Below are 25045 nucleotides of genomic sequence, written 5' to 3' on the forward strand. Positions count from 1 at the left end.
TGTGAGAATAAGATTTTGAACTCAAAGATTTCTGCCATAAGACCACTCCTTCATAATTCTTCAAAGGACTTAATGAGTATCAGTTAAATAATATTAAATGAAAGGCAGCCACCTTAAAAACTTTCTTGGGAGATAAGAGAACAACATAATGATAAATGCAGTATTTTCTATTTCTAGTGGGTATATTTGTGGTATGTCAGATGACAGGAAATTAAATTTTGTTCCAAAGACTTGATACATTTTTGGTCTTCACAACTTGTAGATTATTAATTTAACAAATAATAAATAGTACTAATCATAGAAACAGTCATAATTTCTTCCTCCTTCACATGTACAGATATACAGTAAAGACAATGAGAATCGGACGATCAGAAGAAGCCCTTTATTTCAATGCCCGACTCTGGCCGAGTTTCGCTCATAGAGCTGCCTCAGGGGCAATTCAATTAGCATATTTTAAGTCCTGCTAATTGAATTGCCCCTGAGGCAGCTCTATGAGCGAAACTCGGCCAGAGTCGGGCATTGAAATAAAGGGCTTCTTCTGATCGTCCGATTCTCATTGTCTTTACTGTATCACAGCCAACTGGATCGGCTTCCGATTTGTTTTTTGGGTCCATGTACAGATATAGACAGTTTTGAATGACTTTCAATCACATCAGGAATCTTACAATTTTAAGTTAAGAATAATACTTAGACCAGTGATGGTGAACTCCAATCCTCGAATGCCAAAAACAGGCCAGATTTTCAGGATATCCATAATGAATATACATGAGATAGATTTGCGTGCATTGCCTCCTTTGTATGCAAATCTTTTTCATGCATATTCATTGTAGATATCCTGAAAACCTGGCCTGTTTGTGGCACTCGAGGACTGGCATTCACCATCACTGACTTAGACCATAAGTCCAACTTAATTTTCAAGACAATACTTTCCAGCTGGATGGCTGTTCCATTGCCTGCCCAACAGGGAACATTTTCCGAAGTGGTTCACTACTTTCTCAACTGATGAATTGGTGTATTGAAGACTAAAAAATGGGAGTCAAAGACAGCTGCTAGTAGGCTTAAACTTATCCTTGCACTTCCCATAATCAGGCAGGAAGGATTTCCAAATAGGTACATTGAATTTAAAGTTCCTCAGATCAGGAGCTCTGTGTCAGGTGCTTGCAGCAATGCCATCTTAGAACCCTCAGGTAACTCCATCTCTGTACAGCTTTTAGCTCAGTTTTTATTTATTGCTCAGACATAATAAGCCTGCATATCCAATACAGGTTCTAGTCTGAGTACATAGAAACATGATGGCAGTAAAAGAGCATACAGCCTATGTAGTCAGCCCATCCACACCAACTATTCAGCTTTGCAATCCCTACCACTTCCTCAAAGATCCTCTGCATTTATCCCATTCAGGTACTGTTATTTCCAACACTCCACAGGAATGCTGTTGTATGCTTCTACTAACTACTTTCTCTGTGAAATACTTCCTTATATTATTCCTGAGTCTGCTTCCTTTCACCCTCATATCATAGTATCCTTTGTTCTAGAGTCTCCTTTTATTTGAAAGAGGCCCGCCTCTTGTGCATGCAGACCTTGGAGGTATATTAATGTCTCTATCATATCTCCCCATCCTATATTTCCTCTAGGGTATACATGTTTAGATTCTTAAGTCTGTCCCCATATGGTTTAGAACGAAGACCATGAATCATTTTAGTACTCACTCTGGACTGACTCCATCCGATTTATATCCTCTTGAAGGTGTGGTCACCCGAATTGTACACAGTGTTCCAAATGAGATCTCACCAGGATCACGTACAAGGACAATATCACCTCTTTTTCTGCTGACCATTCCTCTCCCTATGCAGCCAAGCTTTTACTGTCCCTTTATCCACCTGTTTGACCACCTTAAGGTCATCAAATATTATCACTCCCAGATCCATTCTTTTTTGCTTAGAAGAATTTCACCCCCACACTATACCTCTCCCTTGTGTTTTTGCAGCCTAAAGGTATAACTGCAGTTTTTTAGCATTAAATATTAGCTGCCAGGTTCTAGACCATTTCTCAAGCTTCATTAGATCCCTGTTCATATTTTCTATACCTTCTTGGCCATCTACCCTGTTACATATTTTGGTGTAATTGGCAAAAAGGCAAACCTTTCCTGACAATCCTTTCACAATGTCACTCACAAAAATAATGCCCCCCTCCTCAGAGTGAATACCATTTACTATTCGTTTGCCTCTCATTCAACCAGTTTCTAACCCAGTCCGTCACTTTAGGGCCCATGCCAAGGGTGTGGAACCATGTAAAAGGCCTTACTGAATCCATCTAGTGCTCTCCCCGATCCAACTCTCTGGTCCCCTAATCAAAGAAATTGATTAGATTATTCTGACAAGACCTGCCGTTGGTAAAAATCATGCTGCCTTGGATCTTGCAATCCATTGGATTCCAGAAACTGCACTATCATCTATTTTAGCAGCAGTTCCATTAATTTGCTAACTGGCCTGTAGTTTCCAGCCTCCTCCTTACTTCCACTTTTCTGAACAGGATCCACATTTGCTCCTATCCCGTCCTCCAGAACTACCCCAAACTCTTTTTTTTTAAGTATCGAGAACAGCAGCCCCCAGAGCTGCCAGAACTTCAAGTTCCCTTAATTCTCTTGAATTAAAATGGGTTGCGCGGGCCTAACGCTTCACGGACGCTTCTTAGACGCAGCTTGCATTTGCAAGCTATTTACATACAGTATCGAGCGGTAGGTGAGCTTGGACTGTGCGTGCGGCAACCGCGGGTGCGCCCGGCACTAACGCAGCTCTCCCTACCGCTCCTTACTGTATAGGCCTGAGAGTTTAGTTGACCTTATAATATCTCCTTTTAATTTTGCCCACTGCTCTTCTACTTTCCAACCATATTGATTTTATCTACTTTAAGTTTAGCTAACTCCTCACCACCACACTTTTCTGAAAATCATTTGTTTATCTCACTTCCAATCTTATTTGTGTTTGCTTTATATTGTCCTGCTCCTGGCCGTTCTACAATGATCACCAAACAAATATTTAAGCAGTTTTGCTTTTTTTGTCAGCCTCTTCATATTCTTCCCTTTCACCTCTGAGTCTCAAATGCCACTTTTGTACTTCCTTCTATCATGAACATATCTAAAAATGTCTAATTTCCCCCTGTTTACCATATTTGCTATTTTTCTTCAATTTGCATTCCTAAACACTTTCCCAGCTTCTCTTAGTCTTTTCCAGATATTGTTGCCTGTCTTCCTCTTTCTGCAATCTCTTGTAGTTTATGAATGCTAATCTTTTTTTTCCTTATCTTTTCAGCTACTTCTTTAGAAAATTAGTGGCGCTTTCCTCTTTCCTTTTTGTTTCTAACAGACAGGTCAATACAATAAAGTGCGGCCGCGGTTACCCTGCTCCTAACCCGCTTTCTACCCACTTTTCGGCCGCGTTAGCCCTTCCTGTGATACACAGTCCCCTTTAACCTACTCTTACCGCGTCCTTAAATCACCGGGTAACCCCTTCCGCCCGCGGCATGTATATTACATGTATTTTGTTCAAGAATGTCGGTATAGAAAAAAATTATAAATAAATAAATAAACGATCGAATTAGCTATTCCCTCCCATACAGTAACGCGCGCCCCAACTATCGCTTTTTTACCCTGCCGTTTTGCCGCGCGTTTAACCTGCTAACCTACCGCCTACCCTTACCCCTGCGTTAGAGGCAGGGATAATGGTAGGCGGCAAACTTTCCCCCAGCCCCCGCTCACCTGCCCTGGCCGCGTCCATGGGTGCTGGTCTCCGGGGCAGCCCCAGTCCTCTCCCCTCCTCCCGAAGCAACGAAAGCGAAAAAAAAAAAGTTGCAAGAGAGAGAGGGGAGCGAGGACGGGCAATCCTACACTTGGGATTGCCAGTCCTCTCTCCCCTCCTCCCGAAGCAAGGCGTGAAAAGCAGCCTTGCTTTTTGGGAGGAGGGGAGAGAGGACTGGCAGTGAAAAGCAACGAAGCGACTTACTTTTTTTGCAGCCCCCCTCCGGAGACGGACATCGTCCTAGGAGAAAAAGAATAGGTGTTCTAGGACAGCAGGGTGTTATTCCTCATGAAACCCGCCCACCACCCCGCGGAGATGGGTTTCTCCATATATTTTCAATTAATATAATTATATATTATAAGTCTGAAGAGGGATACTGCGTGGACTCATGGTGTAGGGCATGCTGGGCATGCTTAGTATGCCTAGTCAAAGTTCCAGAAACTTTGACATAAGTTTTCCGTGCCGGGCTCCATCCGATTATGTCACCTATGTGGGAGGGCTAGCATCCTGCTGTCCTAGGAGAAATACCTGTTACAGGTAAGCAACTCTGCTTTTTCCTGGGCTAGTAACCAGGCAGCAAATGTTTGACATGGGGATTTGGAAACCAAAACTAACAATTACCTTTGGTTATTTTAGCTTTGGCATAAGATACTGAAGAGCTGTGGCAGCACCATACCCCTATATAGGGAATGAACTCGGCTCTGAACTTTTTTCTCTGCCCCCTCTTGATGGACAGAGAACATACCCCACTCGTCTGGACTGGTCTGTCAGGACTCAAGGAAAGACAATAAGCCTAATTGAACCTTTATAGTTCACTGGGAGAGGCCTGCTTAATGTGCCATCACCCAAAATGATGTACCTGGATGAGATAAGAAAAAGGGCTTTTATGATGGCTGTGCCTGAGCTTTGGAATTCCTTACTTCAAGAATAACAGATTGTCATGCTGTAAATCATTTAAAGCTTTGCTGAACCATCTATTTAGGCTGGCTTATGAGTAGTGGGAGGGACAGTAACTAGCCTTATGTGTTTTTCAGGTTATGCCTTGTATAGTTTGGCTTGTCGGGATTATTGGGTCTTTTCTTTGTAGTTTGACTTGACTTGATATTGTAATTTTGCTTTCATGTATTATGTAAATTTGTAAACTGCCTGTCACCTTGTGCACCAGGTGATTGATAAATTGCACAAAAACGTTTAAGGCCATTGTCAAAACATTCTTTCTGTGATTCGAGTGACATGTTGCTTAAACTGATTTCAATTCTTATCAATATAAACATTTGAGGCATGGTTTTGAACTGCCTTGACAGGGTTGCCTAGATGTTTGTTTGGTTTGGGTTTTTTTATCTTTGTTATTATGTATGTTTTATTGTGCGCCGCTTAAGCCTTTGTGTAAGCGGCATATAAATAAATAATTTTTAATAAGGATAATATAGATAAAGATAAAGGGGCTCACAAACAGGCTGATGCAATACTGTGCGCTTAAGCTAATGCACAGGTTAACCTGTGGTTGAACGCACATTTTGGATGCACGTCCATAACCTCGATGCAATAAGGGGATCAGTTCATCCAAACCAGTGCATAACTAATGGCGCTCATCACATGTAAATGCCATGTTGATGAGGTTATTAGCTTAGTACCCCTTATGTAAAAAATAACCATGCGTCAGGCGCGCACATTTTAACCCTCAAAAATTAAAGCCAGCCCTGGAGTTGGCATTACGTCTTGAAAAGCCCAAAAGGTTTAACATAAAAGCAGAAAATACTGCTTTTCTGTGGTGGTTCCGACTTATCATGGTGATATTAAGTCTGAGGAACCACAGAAAGCAGCAGGGTGAAGAAAATTTAAAAAAAAAAAAAAAAGTCTTGATAGTGGTGAGGTTAGGAAAATGGATGCTCTTAAAATTGAGCGTCCGTTTTCCTTATCTGCATACAGCTGCTGCTTCTGTGCGCCCGATGCCAAGGAGACCCTAGGGGCGCACAGTTTCCCTTAACGCCTCCTTTTTGATGCAATGGCTCATTAGTCTACTACATCGCACACCCGGGAGAGGTGGATGGGTGCATGTTAGGAAAGCGAGCGATCAATCATGAGTGCCCATTTTTCTCGTGAGGATATTGCATTGGCCTGAATGAAACTATTTCAGAGTAGACTTAGTACTGTACTCCTTTTGAGAATTTTGATGCAATGTGTGATATTTTATTTTAAAATGTTTTATATAATTGAAAATTTCTATTATGCCATTTATGATGTCAATATTCCTATTATCATGAACTGCTTTGAGTGTCTTAGGAAAGGCAGATTATAAATAGAACTGATGGCGACGAAACATAACTCATTTGAAAGCCTATCTGCTAATCAACAGAATCATCAAAGTAGTGTCCATAATGCAGAGAGCTTTTGGAGTCAGCATACATCAGTTTGGGGCATGTTGAGGATGTTGGGGTACATGGCATCAGCTGTTCATGTCATCCCCAAGGTATGCCTCCATTTAAGACAAGCCCATGAGACTCTGAAGTCTCAGTGGAATCAAACCACTCATAAGGTAACACTGATGCACTCCTCTACCTTATGAGTCTACTTCCTTTCACCCTCATCCCATGACCCCCTCATTCTGCATAGTAGTATGGTAATGATGGCAGAAAAAGACCAATTGGTCCATCCATTCTGTCCAGCAAACTTCTTATGGTAGAAACTGCCACTCCATGCAGGTTACCCCCATATTTCCGTTAAGGGTAGTAATATTAAAAATCAAAACCAAGCACCTGTCAAATCCATAAAAAAAAAAAGTACTGCTAGCAACATTTTTACAGAGTGAGCAGCTTTCCTGATAATTCATACAATACTGCTGCTTGAATGTCCTTTGCTTTTGGACTTGGCCGTAAAAACAGTACTTAACTTTTTCCCTAATATGTGCTTGTTAGTACCCTAGACTGTAAAAGACAGGGCCTGACATTGGTTATCTGCATTCAGTTCCCTTTTCTCTCTCCCCTCCCTCACCGTCAGAAGCGGACAGCGATGCCGTTGTGTCAAAATCATGTATGCTGTTTGGTTAAGGGTACTAATCCCCATCCCTTCTGTTAGGGTAGCAACTGTGGCTCCATGCTGGTTATTCTCCATGCACCCTTTTCTTAATTTCCAAACTCTAGCCTTTAGGAATCCATAGTGTTTGTCCCATGCCTTTTTGAATTTGTTTCCTGTTTTTTGTCTTCTTCACCTCTTCCAGAAGGGCATTCCAGGCATCGACCACCCTCTCCGTGAAGAAATATTTCCTGACGTTGTTTCTGAGTCATCCCCCATGAAAATCCCTAGTTCTACTGTTTGCTTTCTTCTGGAAAAGGTTTGAGGAACATGCATCATTAAAACCATTCAGGTTTCTGAAGGTCTGTATCATAACTCCCTTTCACCTCCTCTCTTCCAGCGTAAATTTATTCAGATCTTTCAGCCTCTCCTCATAAGTCTTCTGGTACAGATCCCACACCATTTTGGTTGCCCTTTTCTGGACTGCCTCCGTCCTGTCTATCCTTTTTCAGATATGGTCTCCAGAACTGAACACACTATTCTGGTGAGACCTCACCAATGACCTGTACAAGGGCATTGTCACCTCTCTCTCTTACTGGTTATTACTCTCTCTGTGTAGCTTAGCATTCATCTGGCTTTAGCTATAGCATTGTCACATTGCTTCGCCGCCTTCAGATCATCAGACCCATCACCCCAGTATCCCTCTCCCAGTCTGTGCACATTAGTCTTTCAACCCCCATAACATACAGCTCTTTTGGATTACCACACCCCAGATGCAAGACTCTGTACTTCTTGGCATTCAATCCCAGATGCCAAGTTTTCGACCTCTTCAAGCTTTTTTAAATTACTTTTCATTCTCTCTACTCCTTCATGCATGTCCACTTTGTTGCAGATCTTAGTGTCATCCACAAATAGACAAACTTTACCTTCTATCCCATTCACAGTGTCACTCACAAAGATATTGAACAGAACAGGACCCCAAAACCAATCCCTGTGGAACTACACTTAATGCTGTTCCTTCTTCAGAGTATGGTCCATTTATAATTACACACTGTGTCCTGTCAGTCAACCAGTTTGTAGTCCACTCCAACACCTTGATGCTGAATCCCAAGCTTTTCATTTTATTCATGATTCTGCTACAAGGAACCGTCAAAAGCTTTGCTGAAATCCAAATAAATCACATCTAGCAATCTTTCTCGAGCCAACTCTCTAGTCACCTAATAAAAAAAAAATATCAGTCAGATTTGTCTGACAGGGCCTTACCCTGGTGAATCCATGCTGCCTCGGGTCTAGCAACCCATCGGATTGTAGATAGTTCACTATCCTTTCCTTCAGCAGTATCTCCATTACTTTTTCCCACCACCAAGGTTAAGACTAACCAGCCTGTAGTTTCTAGCCTCTTCTCTGCTGCCACTCTTGTGAAGCAGGACTACCACAGCTCTTCTCCAGTCACATGGCACCACTCTTGTTTCCAGGAATCTATTGAACAGGTCTTTCAGCACACCTGCCAGAACATATGTGAGCTCCCTCAGTATCCTGGGATGCATCTCATCTGGCCCCATGGCCTTGTCCACTTTGTTTTACAAGCTATTCCCATACATTCTCTTCTGTAAACTGAGTTTTGTCTACCCCACCCCCATCTTTGATCATTTCAACCAGCAGTGCTCCTTCTCCAGGATTTTCTTTTATTAATACTGAACTGAAGTATTTGTTGAATATTTCTGCCATTTCTTTGATTCTCTCCACACATTGATCCTTGTTACCTTTCAATGTCACTATTCCAAATCAGGTTTCCCTTCTTTCTCTGATATATCTGAAAAATGTTTTGCTCATTGGAAAAATACAATTATCTCGTATGATACTTCCCAAGTGGTTTTACATTTTTCCACTCATACCTCTTCATTTGAGCAAGAATGAAATATTTTTGTTAAATGGAGTTGTTAGGAAATTACTATGGGCAGGAAAGAAGACTAGACTAGCTCTGTCTGAACTAATGAAGCCCATAGACTATGGTGGTTTGAGCCTACCTAATTTCAAGTTCTATAATATGGCTTGTATTATGTGGCATTTATGGGACTGGCTATGTAAATCATCCTATTATACAACTTTGGATTTGGAGCAATCGTTAGCTGACCCCTTGGACTTAGTATATTTTCTTCATGCACTGCCTTCTAAACTTCAGGTAAACCTTAGATGTAGCTGTTTGATTAAGCCTATTTTAAGAACTTGAAGATGGATATGCAGTATTAAACATTTGATTTATATTTACTATTGGTAGGAAATAAGTTATTTTGCCCTGGGACTACAAAAGAGAACCTTTCAGTCATGGCAAAATAAGGGTTTACTCTGCATTCTGGCAGGTCACTCCCCACCAGTAGGTTATGTACCTCTGCCAGCAGATGGAGACAAAGCAAAAGCTGACGACATGGCTATATAGTCCTGCCCTGACTTCAGCCCGCCAGTATTCTCCATCTCCAGCAGATGGTGGACATGCATTTCCCTAAAGGGGATTGCCTGGGTGTAAAAGATAAAGAAAAGGAAGGACAAAAGGAGACATCACAAAGGCGAGACGTTTATATAGCACCACTTGCCTCCTGAGGTTATACTGTTCGGTCCCTCCCTCAATAGAGTACCTTCAGTTTGGTAGCCTTGGGTGGTGAGGACTTAAAATTCAATTAGCGGTTGCAGGCCAAAAGAGGCTCGGCATTGAAGGATTCCCTTCCCCGTAGCCAGGACCTGTTCCTGCTCTCAGCCAGGGAGGGCTGAGCTTAGGTAAAAGTTTTTACTTTATTTTGGGGGAAAAAAAAGGCAGGAGAAAGAAGAGTTTCCTACTGGGTCTGTTTCTTTGTTGTTCCTTCCCGCTCACGTGTCTGGGAAGTTCTATGAGGTGTGGAGGTAGTTCAGCCATGGTGGGTTGAGCAGCCTTTTGGCTAGGCCCCATTCTCAGGCTTCTCCCTTTTTGGCGTGTGGTAAGCAGCGAAGGTGATTTCACATGTTTTTCACCGTGTGCCATTGGTGCACCCGCACGTCTCTATTTGGTGTCTAGAATTGGGCGTCCTTGCTTGTGGACGCACACCTTTAGTGCCTAACTTGGGCGTTCCTTTGGGTGTGTGAACCTGGATGCTCTGGTTTGGTCGTCTAGTTTAGGCAAGTGCACTATACGCATGTATCTGGTGCATACCGTTTTTGTGCATCCGTTTTGGGTGCGACTTTTACGTGCAGGTACCTGACCACACATTTTTTGTGCATCTAGCTGGGCACATGCCTATATCTGACTGAATGCTTTGTAACCATGGCACTTGCAGTGAAAAAGTATCAAGTGCTTATCTATTTGTACTGCATGCCACATCAGGGTGATACAGCCAGAGCTTTCTTTAAGCTTGTGTCAGTGCTGCCTGGTTGCTCATTAGGATTTACCACCACCTGATTTTGCAACGATGGTCCATCTCCTTGGTCTCAGAGGAGTGGGACCAAGGGCAACATGACATGGGTGTCTCCTCCTTCAATTGATCCATGGGCCAACTCCTTAGAGGAAACTCACTCTCAGGATGTCAGGTTTGGGCTGGAATGGACACATCCTCCTTTTCCTGGGTGGAATTCTTCCAGGGATTGCAGACATTTCTACAGGGGCAGTCTTCTGAGTCGACTAAAATTCTTCTGTGCCTGCCACCACAGTTAAGCAGTATGGCACAGCGCAGCCAGATAAGTCTCAAATGCAGGTGGATCAAGGTGACACCAAAGATGGTGGTGGCTCTCCTGTTGAGGAAGGGGAGATTCCCCCAGACTTTGAGCCACATAGAACTCTTCTTCATTTCTTTGTTAGAGATGAGTTGCCATGCTTGATCTCTCAGACATTGAAGACCCTCGGAGTAGCTGTGACTGACTTCTCAAGGGTGTAGAAGGAGGACCCCATTTTGGTCACCCTACGCAAGGCCTCATGTTTCTTTCCCCTCCTGGATGCATCTCAAGAGTTGATTGATCTAGAATGGAGTGCGCCAAAGGCATCCTTTAAAGGAGGGTGTGTCTTGGCAGGTTTATACCCCTTGGATCCGCAGGCCAGAGAGCAGTTGTATTTCCTTAAGATGGATGCCTTGGTGTATTCGGTCACAAAACGAACCACCCAGTAGAGGGAGGTGCAGCTCTGAAGGATGTTCAGGATAGAAGAATTGAGGCTATCCTAAAGGAAGCCTTTAAGGCAGTGGCGATTGAACTTATAAATTGCTTCTTGTGCGTCTTTCTCAAAATCTGGCAGGACTGCTTCCTATAATGGACCCATGGTAGAGCTGGGAGCTGCTGCCTTAGCTGATGCAGGCTGTGACCTGATTCATGCAGCCACCAAAGGAGCTGCTTCCATTATCGCAACAGCTGTGGCTGGTTAACTGGTAGGCAGATAATATTTCAAAGTCCAATCTTACCAAACTGCCCTTCAAGGGTTCGCTTTTAATTGGCAGTGAATTGGAAATAATGTCAAGTAAATGTGGGGGGAAATCCATGTTCCTTACTTACCAGTGGACAAAAAGCCGCTCTCCCACACTTTTCAGGTGGATGGCCACTCGAGACTACCGGCATTTTCTGCCTTATAGGCCCTCTGAGATCCTGCCCCTTCCACAGATCTGTCCTTTTCGCCCCTGAGGGACTCAAAAGGATGTGGGCTCTGGAAGTGTAGCCCCTCAATCTTCTCTGAGATTTTGTGGGCTCACCTGTTGGTGCAAGAGATAGGTGGCTGCCCCTCTCGTTTTTATCACAGGTAGATCCAGATTATTTTGGATCAATGGGTGCTCGAAGAGGTTCAGGATGGGTATGCTCTACAGTTTCTTTGCATTCCTCCAGATGCCTTTGATATCTCCATGCACCTCCCCTCAGAAGAGGGTAGAAGTGGAAGCCTCGTTACAAAGTCTGGACCTGAAAGCTGTGATTCCCTTTCCCGAATATCAGCAAAATACACGCTATTATTCCATTTACTTTGCCATGCCCCAGAAGGAAGGGTCTTTTCGACCCATACTGGATCTCAAGAGCATCAACTGTCATTTACAAATCACACATTTCAGGATGGAAATGGTGCACTTTGTCATCATGGCAATACAAGCAGGGGAATACCTCACATCTCTGGATCTGACATAGGCATATTTGCATATTCCCGTTCGTCGAACATCAGCTGTTCCTTCAATTTGCCATTCTGAATAGTCATTACCACATTCAGGCCTTGCCTTTTGAGCTGGCCACTCAGCCTAGGACCTTTTCCAAATTCATGCTGGTGGTAGCGATGGCCCTACAGAAAGATTACATTCTAGTTCACCCCTTTCTGGACGACTGGTTGATTCCAGACAAGAGCATGGAAAAGAGTCTTCGTGCTTCTCGCAAGGTGGTTTCATTGCTACAGGACCTAGGCTGGGTGGTGAATCTGACCAAGAGCAATTTGCAGCTGTCTCAGACTCTGGAGTATTTCGAGGTTTACTTTGATACAAGGCAGAGCAGAGTATTTCTGCCAGAGACATAAATAAGAACATAAGAAAATGCCATACTGGGTCAGACCAAGGGTCCATCAAGCCCAGCATCCTGTTTCCAACAGTGGCTAATCCAGGCCATAAGAACCTGGCAAGTACCCAAAAACTAAGTCTATTCCATATTACCATTGCTAATGGCAATGGCTATTCTCTAAGTGAACTTAATAGCAGGTAATGGACTTCTCCAAGAACTTATCCAATCCTTTTTTAAACACAGCTATACTAACTGCACTAACCACATCCTCTGGCAACAAATTCCAGAGTTTAAATGTGCGTTGAGTAAAAAAGAACTTTCTCCGATTAGTTTTAAATGTGCCCCATGCTAACTTCATGGAGTGCCCCCCAATCTTTCTACTATCCGAAAAGAGTAAATAACAGATTCACATCTACCCATTCTAGACCTCTCATGATTTTAAACATCTCTATCATATCCCACCTCAGCCGTCTCTTCTCCAAGCTGAAAAGTCCTAACCTCTTTAGTCTTTCCTCATAGGGGAGTTGTTCCATTCCCCTTATCATTTTGGTAGCCCTTCTCTGTACCTTCTCCATTGCAATTCTCTTTTTTGAGATGCGGCGACCAGAATTGTACACAGTATTCAAGGTGCGGTCTCACCATGGAACGATACAGAGGCATTATGACATTTTCTGTTTTATTCACCATTCCCTTTCTAATAATTCCCAGCATTCTGTTTGCTTTTTTGACTACTGCAGCACACTGAACCAACGGTTCAAGTTCAAACCTTGATGAAGACTGTTCACCCAACTGTGTGGTCTTATCTGCAGGTCCTGGGGCTGATGGCTGCCACATTGGAAGTTGTTCCCTGGTCAAGGACATATATTTATTTATTTATTTATTTAAAGGCTTTTATATACCGATGTTCATGTAATAGTACATATCGCGTCGGTTTACAGAGAACTAAAGTTAGAAATTACATCGAACATGTGGAATACATATAACAAGGCGTACGTAATAAGAATTACAAATAAACCAGAAACTTAGTATTACATCAAACGTAGTAAGCATGTGTGATAAAATAACAAGGTGTAAGTAATAAGAATTATAAAGTTATAAAACTGAAAATTTAGTATTATATGCAACCTCTTCAACACGCATTACTTTCCCGATGGAACCTGCAGTCGCAGAACTATGCGGTGAGGTCTCAATTGAACTGGAGGTTCATCTCAGGAAGGGAGTTTCCCTGGAGATGCCATATTGGTTGGTACTCACAACAGATGCAGGCCTTCTGGGGGGTGGGAGGAGTCACTGATGCAAGGTCGCTGGAATGCAGAGGAGCAGCAGTGGAACATCAACAAATTGGAAGCACTGACAGCTCAGTTAGTGTGCTTGCGGTTCACTGAGCATCTATAGAAGCTCGGGTGGTCTGGCTAATATCGGACAATGCAATGATGGTGGCTTACATCAATCATCAGGGTAGAACCAAGAGTCGACAGGTGTCGAAGGAGATAGATGAACTCGTGGTGTGGGCAGAGCAACATCTTCTAGGCACATCCGCCTCTCACAATGCCAGATAGGATAATATCAGAGCCGACTTCCTCAGCAGAAGAAACTTGGATCCAAAAGGGTGGGAGTTGGTGGGCGAAGTCTTTTAGCTCCTTGTGAACCGCTGGGGCCTACTGAGCCTAGACCTGTTGGTGACCTTCAATGCGAAAGTTCCAATGCTTTTTCAGTCACAGACTACACTGAACATCGACACTCCCATTCATGAGTAGCTACACGGCACCCTGCTATATGCATTTCAGCCCTGGCCTCTGATAGGCAGGATTGTCTGTCTGGAAAATTGCAGGTCAAACCAACACAGTACTTTTAGTGGCTCCAGATTAGGCACAGAGACCATTGTATGCAGATCTTCAGAGACCTCTGGTGGGCAGTCCCCCCAGTCTACCATCATCTGTTGTGGCAGGGGCCCATTCTACATGAGGATCTGGGTCAATTTTGTCGTACTTTTTTTGTCCATTGAAAGGACTTGGTTATTGAAACGGGGTTATTCGCCTGATGTGATTTCCACCTTACTTTGGGCCAGGAAATGTTCTACTTCGGTAGCCTATGCTAGTTTGGAGAGTTTTCGAGGCCTAGTGTTCTGAGCGAGGTTCTCAACCTCTCAAGGTGGATATTTCTTTAATTTTGGAATTCTTACAGGATGGCTTGCATAAGGGCTTGGCTTTTAACACCTGTAAAGTTCAAGTTGCAGCTCTTACTTGCTTTGGAGGAGAGTCAGTGGAGAGCCTTTGATTTCCCATTCCGATGTGTCCCGTTTCTTGAAGAAAGTTAAGCATCTTTGCCCCCCTTTACGGCTTCTGGTACCACTGTGGGACCTTAATTTGGTCCTGGAGTTCTTGGCAGATCCAACCTTTCGGCCACTGCATGCTCTTTCCTTGTGACTGCTTACCTTGAAGACAGTCTTTCTGGTAGCAATCTGTTCAGTACATCAAGTCTCTGAACTGCAGACACTTTCTTGCTGGGAGCCTTTTCTGTGTATGATTCGGACTGTGCCCTCTTTTTTTTGCCAAAAGTGGTTTCAGAGTTTCATTTGAATCAGTTCATTTCCCTCCCCACCTTGGACAGGAACAGATGAAAGTGAGTACCGACTTTTGCGTTCCTTGGATGCCAAGCGTCATTTGCTGCAATACTTGGAGATGACTAAATCTGTTTGGAAATCTGATCACCTGCCTGCCTGTGCTCAGTGGTGTCGGTAAATGCGGACAATGGTAGCTCATTGGTTAAAGAAGTCATTACAGCTGCCTATGTGGCTGCTGAGATTGCTTTGCTGGAGCAGATTAGACCGCATTCCACAAGGGCTCAGGTAGTATCATGAGTGGAACTTTGTTGTTGCTTGCCGAGATTTTCCAAGCATTAACGCTTGGGTGTTCGGGTTAGGGAGGATGCTGCATTCATGTGGGTGGTTTTGACTGGACCACTGGCATCCTTCTGCCCTTTTCGGGATTAGTTTTGGTACATCCCACTGGTGGGGATTGACCGGCCAGAATGCAGAGGAAAGAGAAATTACTACTTACCTGATAATTTCCTTTCCTCTGAGGGAAGGTCAATCCCAGATCTGCCCTAGGCTGCCGATGTTGAAATTATGGTTAGCCTTTTCAGGGCGAACATTGCAGAATGTGATACCTGCTCTTCGTTGAAGACTGCTAAGTGGCTTTTCTAGCCCCTTAATTTAGTGCATATGTCACTTTTTTTGTCTGAGCTCACTGTTCCCGTTGGGTTGGAAGCATGAATTGATTGTTAATAATGTTCAAGTATAATCAATTTGTTCACAGTTTGGCTTTTCCAGAAAATACTGGTGGGTTAATGTCGGGGCAGGACTATATAGCCTTGATGTCAGCTTTTGCTCAGTCTCCATCTGCATAACCCACTGGTGGAGATTGACCTGCCCTCATTGGAGGAAAGGAAATTATCAGGTAAGTAATACATTTCTCCTTTTAAATCCATTTCCCAAATTATTGATGCAGATGGACAAATGAGTTTTCAGGAACTGAAAGAAAAGTATGAAATAGATCATAAGAATTTTTTATGCATACATATGGTATTTTATTCATTCCCTAAGGAGCTAAGATCTTCATAGTTCTAAAAATATTATAGAAATGGTCAGCATAGATCACAAAGTGGCCCATACAGTTTGTTTTTTTATTATGAGTTAGTTCAAATGAAAGAGAGGGACCTTCATTTTCATTTTTTGTTTTTTTCCTGGGAGTTTATCAGGTTTATTGTGATAAGTAAAATGGAGAAATTTGATTTAAAAAAAGACTCTCTTTCTGGTCAGTATTGGAGTTTATTTTTTGGTGGACAGAAGCCAGGATAATAAAATTACATTATCAGATTCTCCCACTCACCCACTCAGCAGCATCCTCATCTCTACCTACACCTCCTACCTAACATGCCCCTCTATTTCTCCTTCCGCCCCCCCTCTCTCTCTCCTTCCGCCCCTCCCTCAGCAGCATAGTTACTGAGGCTCCCTCGCTCTGCAACTTTTATGTAGGGCTAGGGAGTCTGCTGGAAAGTGCTTCTGGTGGACAGGGCCTTCTTGCAATGCATTCACATCCACATCACCAGATAGGCATTTTGGCTGTTTGGGGGGGGGGGGTGAGGAAGCAGGACATGAAACATGGCATGGGCGGCACTGGAGGATGAGCGCTGGAGGATGACTTGAAACACAGCATCCACTTTTGTCCACACTGGCTTCCAGCAGTGGCTGGAGCCTTGAAATGCTGCATCTGCAGCTCTGGAGCAGCTTTTAAATCATCCTAGAATTAGAGTGAATATCAGTTTAAACAGAATGTCAACTTTGGAAAAATCTGAGAATTTATGGGTGAAAATCATTTTAAACTGAAAATAAAGGATGCTAAAGATAGTGTCAGTGGTTTATTAAAAAATGGAAATATGAAGAAGACATAGCTGACATGACAGGCATAGTGGAACTGTTATAAATGAATCAAGCAGGTGTCCATAAATGTTTATTAGAAGGAAATATATTACAGACTTTGAGATTTTATATCTCACAATTGAGAGTATTTAGGATAGCAATTGCTATTCTATATTTGTCTTAAATGTGATAAGGATATAAGCAGTTTGGAACATTTTTTTTAGTTTTATACAATCGTTCAGAGTTTTTTGGGAAATGATTTTGCAGTATCTGGGGACCATAATGAGTTGTAGCTTGTTATTAAAGCTCAATATGGTATTGTTTGATGTGACAATACTTGAATCAGTCAATAACATCAGAAACTGTGGCTGAGGAAAGCTTTAGTACTGGCTAAGAAATCTGTTATGTTAACATGGAAGGAAAACACTTCTCTATCTCAATGGAGAAATGATTTATTATATTTATTGGATATGGAAAAATATCTGTAAGTATTTTTGGATAATCGGGATAGATATATTTTCTCTCTACTGCCACATAATCTGCTGCAATGTTTTAAATGTTTATAACAATTGAGTTATGCTGGGGAGGGTAGATATTGCTGCTTATGGGTGTAACCCTTTTCTTGGAGGTGGCATTTTCTTCAAGGGTACATAAGTAATTTATACTGAAAATGTATTTCACTGACGCTCATCACCTCCTCCTCTTTGTTTTATCCCCTGGGTGAATCCTTTCTGTGGGGGAAAGCTGATGCTTATGTCCAGGCAGTAGTGTGAGTCTCTCAACCATGCGTCTGTTTTTCTGATTAGATGCTGCTGACTTAGGACTGGTTGTTCAAAGATTATTTTACTGATTTTGTTCAGAAAGTTAAATAAATGTCCAGTCATCAAAACTATAGTTACAGCTAGTTGTCCTCTTTTCTCTGTGTAAGTGCCCAGCTCTCAGGTTCCTTAGCCACTTCTCATCACTATTTCTCTGAGTGATGGATAGGCACAGTCTCTGTGGTATCCCTACTCAGTGAGGAGGTCCCCGTATATCATAGAAAGATCCTACCTGAGGCTCTGTCCCCAGCCTGTGTCCTCGTCCCTTTTGATGTGGAAATCCCTCTGAGTCTCCAGTATCTCCTCCTCCTTCCTGCTGTTTGTCCTTTCAGAAGGAAAGGTCTGATGTCCCAATTCAGGACTGAACTGCTTAGTTCCAGCCCCAACTGAGGCAGGGTGGCACAAACCTCATCAGAAACAAAACCCTGACTGAAATCTAATGGCCAAAAATCTCCTCTGGATTGAGTACTGTTAGCCCTTTCTGCTTAGACGCTTACTTACAGATCTTCAGTTGCTTGACCTCTGGATCCAGGGGAAAGCCATCTTCAAGAAGCTCCAAGTCTCACCTCCAGCCAAAATTCCTCAACTCAATCAAAACACTCAGTCTTTCTTTAACTTCTGGGTAGCCCTACACTGGCAGGCAGTGCCTAGCAGGGATTTCCCTTAACCAGTGTTCTACCTACTGAGGGGTATGGGCTTCACTTAGGCAAAAGAAACTAACAGAGCTCTTTCTTTTTCAAGAGCCAAACCAAAAGACCACAACTTACCACCTCCTAGCCCCCACTTACAGGAAAAAAGTCCATCCATCTCAGACGGCCTCTGGGGGAGGTGCTGATAGGAATTTTACAGCTAGATGATGCCATACTATCACAGGGATCTAGTGCTATCTAATGGCCGACCAGCAGGTTGCCACTTGGGTGACATATGTGTTACATCAGCTAGTGTTTTGCTACAAGTAGTGAAGGGGAGAGCACGGTAAGGAATTATAAGGATTATGATAAGATTTGGATAAATGAAGTTAGATAGGAAATGCAGTGTCACTTATACATTCTCTCTTCATATATTAGAAAATGTTATTTATATTTAATGTATATATAAAATGTTTGCACATCTGGTTTTATGTTTTTTCATATTTACAATAAAAAGATTTCAATTAAAAATATTAACTGCAGTAGTCCCCTTTAAGTGATGTAATTGTAAGAGAACAATGGTTTCCATTCTGTATTACAAAGAACTCAATTTTTAATATGTACATTCCTCTGTTGCTTCCCTTTATACTTTTTCACTAGCGCCTATATTTTTGATAGTCTTACTGTTTCTTTATAGTCATATGGTGTGACTTCTGGCTGTTTATTCATAAAGACCAGGCATATATGTCTTGTTTTTCCATATCTTTTTCAAAACTTTGCAGATTTGAAAAGCTTCTAGAATAGTTTAATGTAGAATCTTAAAAAAAAAACAAAACGAAAATACCCCACTAACATCCTGTTTCTTAACAACTCTAGTGAGATGGTAATTTTCATTTCATGCCTAAGCCCTCTCTCCTCTGTGTTTTATAATTATGACTTTACTTGTGTTTTATATCCTGGACAAAGCAGGTGAGCAGTATCCAGAAATTGTTGAAGTCTGATGTCATTAACAGTGACTGATAAATGGTTTTAAGGATATTTAGAGACACGATTACATAAGAACTTCAGATTGCTTTGCTGGGTCAGACGAAGGGTCCATCAAGCTCAGCAGCCTGTTTCTGACATTAACTGTGCCAGGCAAATCCCAAAAGTTAGATCCATTCCTTGTTGCACACTCTTGGAGATAAGAGATGGCTTTCCCAAACGTACTTGGCTAATATTTACTTTTCCTCCAGGAACTTGTCCAAACCTTTTTTTAAACTCAGTTATGCTTGATGCTGTGACCACATTCTCTGGCAACAAATTCTACAGCTTAATTGTGCATTAAGTGAAACAATTCTTTCTCCAGTTTGTTTTAAATGTTACCTGTTAATTTCATGAAGTGACCCTAGTCTTAGTGCTGTTGAACCATGCTTAGAAGATATATGGTCCTTCCTATGTTTTTCTTTTTCTTGATGCAGGCTCCATAGATGAAGGAGTCACTGAGGGATTACCCACGCTGCAAAGTACTTCTAGCACAAATGTTCATGCAGATGATGATGATCGGTATGTACCAATGTAGTGTGCAAAAGCGTTCCTCAGGAAGTGTTATGCTATAATTAACTCCCAGCTCCCATCTAGAGCCTTCTACCATTTAAATCACATAGACCTTCACCAGGAGCAGATTGCTAGTCTGAGAGTTGAAACTGGCAGAATTCAGGATCTAACAAATTAGTTAATGCATCAAAAAAGTTTTCATTTGTATACTTAAATCATATAATTTTTAAAATCTAAATTAACTTGCAGCTTTTGTCTTCTCAGTATACACACACATTTAACACATGTTTTATGTTTCATATTTCATTCTGTGCAGTAATTGCTTTAAATAAGATCAACATCCTTCACTATTGTGGCTTACTAACCATGTACAATGAAAAACATTGTCACTATAAAATTTATTAGTTTGTAGATGTCAGCTGGACTCTGAATATGTCCAAGACAAGATTAAAGCCGTTTAATGGGTCCTTTTGTGTATAGCTAATGGGAAGTGGAGATGATGAGCGGTATACACAATTGGTATAAACCACAATAACAAATGCTATAGCGCCACAGAACGTATGCTTTCAGGTCTACTCCGAAGCTTCACTTGCCCTTTTGTGCTCCGAATGTCTGACTTGGCTTAACATAAATTAAAAATTTCTGTTTGTTTTTGGCCTTCACACCTGCAAGCTCAACCCCATTTCGGATTATCCTCCACAGGAGGATAATCCGAATGCTTCACACAACAGTAAGACGACCTCTCTGACTGCACATGGATTTTATTTCCGTCTTAGGTTTTGGACATTCACCATAAGTTGATTTCTTGGCCTTTTGTGTATATACATATGGCAGATTTGGAAAATGTGGACACATGCAGAATGTTTAATCCAGTTTTGCTAGAAAAAGTATTCTTTAAAATTTTAGATGGTGTTTTTTTTTTAAGAGGAGCTTCTTGCCCTTGTGTAGCCTATGTATTGCCATTGCATGTGGATAGTACAGTCAGACACTGTCTATTATTTCTCTGTGCTGTGACCATCAAGTGTTATACAAAATTGGATTAAATAAAATTAATAGAATGATACCGCATCAGCAAGCCAGACAACGGCAGTATGACAACTTGCCGTCCGGACCACTCGTCATTTGCAGTGTGATGTTTTCAAAGTCCCAGAGATTTAAAGCTTATAAGAATATTCGTTCAAAATAACCTCCATCTGTTCCCCGAAGTAAAGTTGAAGAATTAAGCCTGACAACGGCCGGTGTTTTGCGATATCACAATCGCTTCTTCAGGAGTGTTTTTTAAGGGTGAATTTTCAGGACAGATGCTTCATCCCGGACGTGTACGTCTCCAACGCGACAACGGCCGGTGTTTCGCGATATCACAATCGCTTCTTCAGGAGTGTTTTTTAAGGGTGAATTTTCAAGACAGATGCTATTGATTAAAGGAAATATAAGTCAAACATATTGATTCTACAAAATAAGATAGGTACTTAACTCTAGATGACACGGCAACGCGAACCTTCATCCTGGACGCGTACGTCTCCAACGCTGTTCAAATGAGAGCGGGACAAAGGAAGACCTGAACTACCTTCCCTTTAAAAAAAAGCCCGCGCTTTTTGCACGTGATGACGTATAACGTAACTCCGTATTTGATGGAGCGTTACTATAGTAACATGTAAACAATTGTGCATGCAGTAAGAGCACTTATAATTCTCTGTTGACATATTGTTACTGTGATAGCGTGTGTACTATCTTACATTCATAGGAACACTTGAAGTTCTAATGCCGAATTCAGACCCACGGGTTCCACGGTCCCAAGCCGGTGGATCCAACGTTGTTCTGCACGCAGTAGCCAAGTATTGAAGTCCCCACCTCTCCAATTGGGGGATAATTGTTCGAGTACACAAACTTTTAAATCATCAAAAGTGTGTTCAAAGTGAATACAATGGGATGTCAATGGAGCTGTGAGTCGACCTGTAGAGATTCAGGACCGATGTTCGATGAGACGGGTTTTGAGTGCCCGTTGAGTCTTTCCTACGTACCAAAGGTTGCAGGGGCACTGTTTGAGATAAATTAACCCTGTTGAACGACAATCTGTGAAATTTCTTAGAACAAAGGTGAAATCGATTCTTGCAAAGTATATAGCTGACGTGTCAATCATTACATGGCAAACTGTGCATGCAGCACAAGATGTATGTGCTCCTATGTTAATAACAGACTGGGGCACCGAAGAGTCGGAGTGTACCAACAGATCTTTGAAATTGGAACGGCGTGTAAATGCAAACCTAGGAGCATCTTGAAATTCATTGTGGATCTGTAACATGCCAATTATGATGAATGATTCGCTTCATAATCTGAGTCATAGATGAGAAGGGCAAGACACAAGTCAAAATGTCTGTAGACGGGCACTCAAAACCCGTCTCCTCGTCTCACCCGTCTCATCGAAAATCGGTGGGTAAACATACTCTCTCCAATTGGCTAGCAGATTGCATACAGTTTTGCTATGAAAAAGCAGGCCTTCCTCTCCAAGGGCGAGTAAAGGCGCATTCAGTAAGAGCAATGTCAACCTCAGTAGCACACAATCGTTCAGTGCCAATTCTTGACATATTTAAAGCAGCAACATGGAGTTCTCTTCACACCTTCACAGCTCATTACTGTTTGGACAAAGAAGGATGACAAGATTCAGCCTACGGACAATCTGTCTTAAAGAACTTGTTTCCAGTATAATCCCAACTCCTTCTACATCCAACCTGCTATGATTTTTGGCTGCCTTATTTTTACCAACAATACTGCAATGTTGCTTCACTACAAAATGACTCGGCCTATAGCTTGCTAATCACCCACATGTGAGGACTAGCATCCTGCTTGTCCTGGGATAAAGCAAAATTGGTTATCTTGTAATAGGTATTATCCCAGGACAAGCAGGATGTAGTCCTCACAGAACCCACCCGCCACCCTGCGGAGTTGGGTCCGATACGTTTTATTATTTTATTTTTGTTAAAGCTTATTGCTACATACGAGACTGAAGGGAAACCCCTGTGGCAGAGAATATCATGGCATGCTCAGTGGGCTCAGAGTGCCAGTCAAAAGTTTCTAGAAACTTTGACAGAAAGTTTTCCGCAATAGGGCTCCATCAATGATGTCACCCACAGGTGAGGACTACATCCTGCTGTCCTGGGATAACACCTATTACAAGGTAAGCAATTTTGCTTTCTCATTTGCGGAGTGGGAAGACTCTTTTCGAGGGATTCTGTTTTCAGGTACTCAAGATGAAAGGAATCATATCTAAAATCTATGTTAAATTCTGCATTAGGTTCATATCCTACACATATTCGAGCATGGGAGAGAGACTTGGACCAGGTCTTCTCAGCCAGAGGTTGTTCTTTTATATCACCCGATCACTGATGCCCAAGTTCTGATGCAACGGATTTATATTGCTGCTCAGATTTAAATTGCGCGTTTTTGGAAGCAAACAGATGCCCTGACGCTGGACAGAGTGCTCTCTAAACTGGACACGTTTGTACTATGAGTAAATTAATGACCATTAAGCGGCATAGTATTAAGAAATTTAATTCCATTTGGATTCCCTGTGTATCTTGGAGAACGCTGGCTACTCTATAGTTCTCTACCTGCTGTTACTTCTAAATTCCTGTATCTCTTGACTGAATGTATGTCAATATTATGGGTTTTGATGAAAGCTGATGGGCGGTCGGGAGGGGAGGGCGGAATGGGTGAGTTGGGGGGTTGCAATTGTAAAATGATTGTTGTTGCAAAATCATTGTTTTCTTGCTTTCTTGTTGCTTGTACTACTGTTGTATTTCTCGAGAGTGTTCTTTTCCTCTAATACACAACAATAAAGTATTAATTAAAAAAAAAGTTTTTACTGGTTCATTTTGACATTGTTATGCTGTAAAGTTTAAACATTATAAGAGCTGCAGCCAAAGGTGGGTGGGGGTGGAGAGAGGATGGGGGGGATTCATTTGCACAGCGCATATTATTATTATATCTAAACCTGGCAAGGACCCTCTTTCTCTGGCTTCTTATCGGCCTATTTCCCTTTTAAATTTTGATCAAAAACTGTTTGCTAAAATATTGGCAGACTGTTTAGCAGTACTTTTGCTGACAATTATTGGGTCTGGCCAGGTAGGGTTTGTTCGTAGGCATTATGCCCTGTCTAATGTGAGACTGTTGTTAATGGCTATAGAATTGTCAGAGAGCAGGAGAACCATTTCTATTGGTCAGCTTTGACATTAAAAAAGCATTTGATAGGGTGGAATGGGAGAGTATTTACTGTATCTTCTTTGCTGTATGGGGTTGGACAGTCTCTTTTTTGATGCTGTTAAGCTTTTGATTCAACAACCGTAAGCATCAATTATAGCCAGTGGTTTGCATTCAGCCTTATTTTCAGTTGTTCGAGGCACCAGACAAGGCTGTCCATTGTCCCTGTTATTATTTCTCCTGGCTTTAGAACCACTGTTAAATTATATTCAATCATCCATTGGGGTGAAAGGGAAACAAATGGATCAGCTGATGTTCAAATATGTGGCTTTTGCTGATGACATTGCTTTTTCTAACACACCTAATTAATTCGCTGGATTTTTTGCTAGGAATTTTTGGGGACTGGGGGTTTTTCTGGACTCAGATTAAACAAGGACAAATCTGAAGCACTGGCTTTTCCAGAATCTTAAAGAGAGATCAGGTGCTCATTTTCCATTGCAATGGGCGGATAACAATATTAAATACTTAGATTACAGATTTCCACTGATTTGTCGGCCCTATATAATTTAAACATTTCTAAACTATTGGCATTTTCCAGAGATAAATTTCAAGCTTGGCAGGATTTGCCACTCTTGTTGGGAGGTCAGAGTAATATTTTCAAGATCATCCTCTTCACAAAATGGCTTTATGTGCTTCAGAATCTCTTCGCAGCTAAGGCATAAAGATATTTTATATCTGGACAAGCTGATGCGAAATTTTATTTGGCAGGGGAAGAAGCCAAGGATTCCTTTGGACTGGTTAAAAAGAGAATGGGTCCAAGGTGGAATGGGAGTTCTAGACTTAGCGGTTTATAATTTGGCCAGTAATTTACGAATCGGATAAGTCCTTTTATGTCAGTCTCCAAGGTGAGATGGCTTTTGTTTCTCCCTTGAACTTACAGTATGCTTTATAGGCATCTCTGGTACAACTGCTGAAACAGTAGCCCCATTAAGATGGGCTTGGATGCACCTATCCAAGATTCTGCAAATGTTAGGTTCTTCTTCCCCTCTATTGCCTATCCAAGGGAATTTAGACTTACCCCGGGAATTCATTAGGCGGTTTTTCAGCTGTGGACGAGTAAAGGTATCACACAACTGAGTCATGTTCTTGGTGAGGAGG

General features: G+C 42.0%; 1 protein-coding gene across 2 annotated transcripts in view; it reads left to right on the forward strand.

The window, feature by feature from the left end:
* Window positions 1-25045, forward strand: part of ZBTB44 (zinc finger and BTB domain containing 44) — a 104623-nt gene that overhangs the window by 57947 nt on the left and 21631 nt on the right. For both annotated transcript variants that reach the window (XM_029573407.1, XM_029573406.1), the window contains exon 5: window positions 19615-19699. In XM_029573407.1, the coding sequence (XP_029429267.1) occupies window positions 19615-19699 (85 nt within the window). The remainder of the gene's footprint in view (window positions 1-19614; window positions 19700-25045) is intronic.

Source organism: Rhinatrema bivittatum, chromosome 12 (genome assembly GCF_901001135.1).
Source record: "Rhinatrema bivittatum chromosome 12, aRhiBiv1.1, whole genome shotgun sequence".
In the NCBI taxonomy this organism is placed as follows: Eukaryota; Metazoa; Chordata; class Amphibia; order Gymnophiona; family Rhinatrematidae; genus Rhinatrema; species Rhinatrema bivittatum.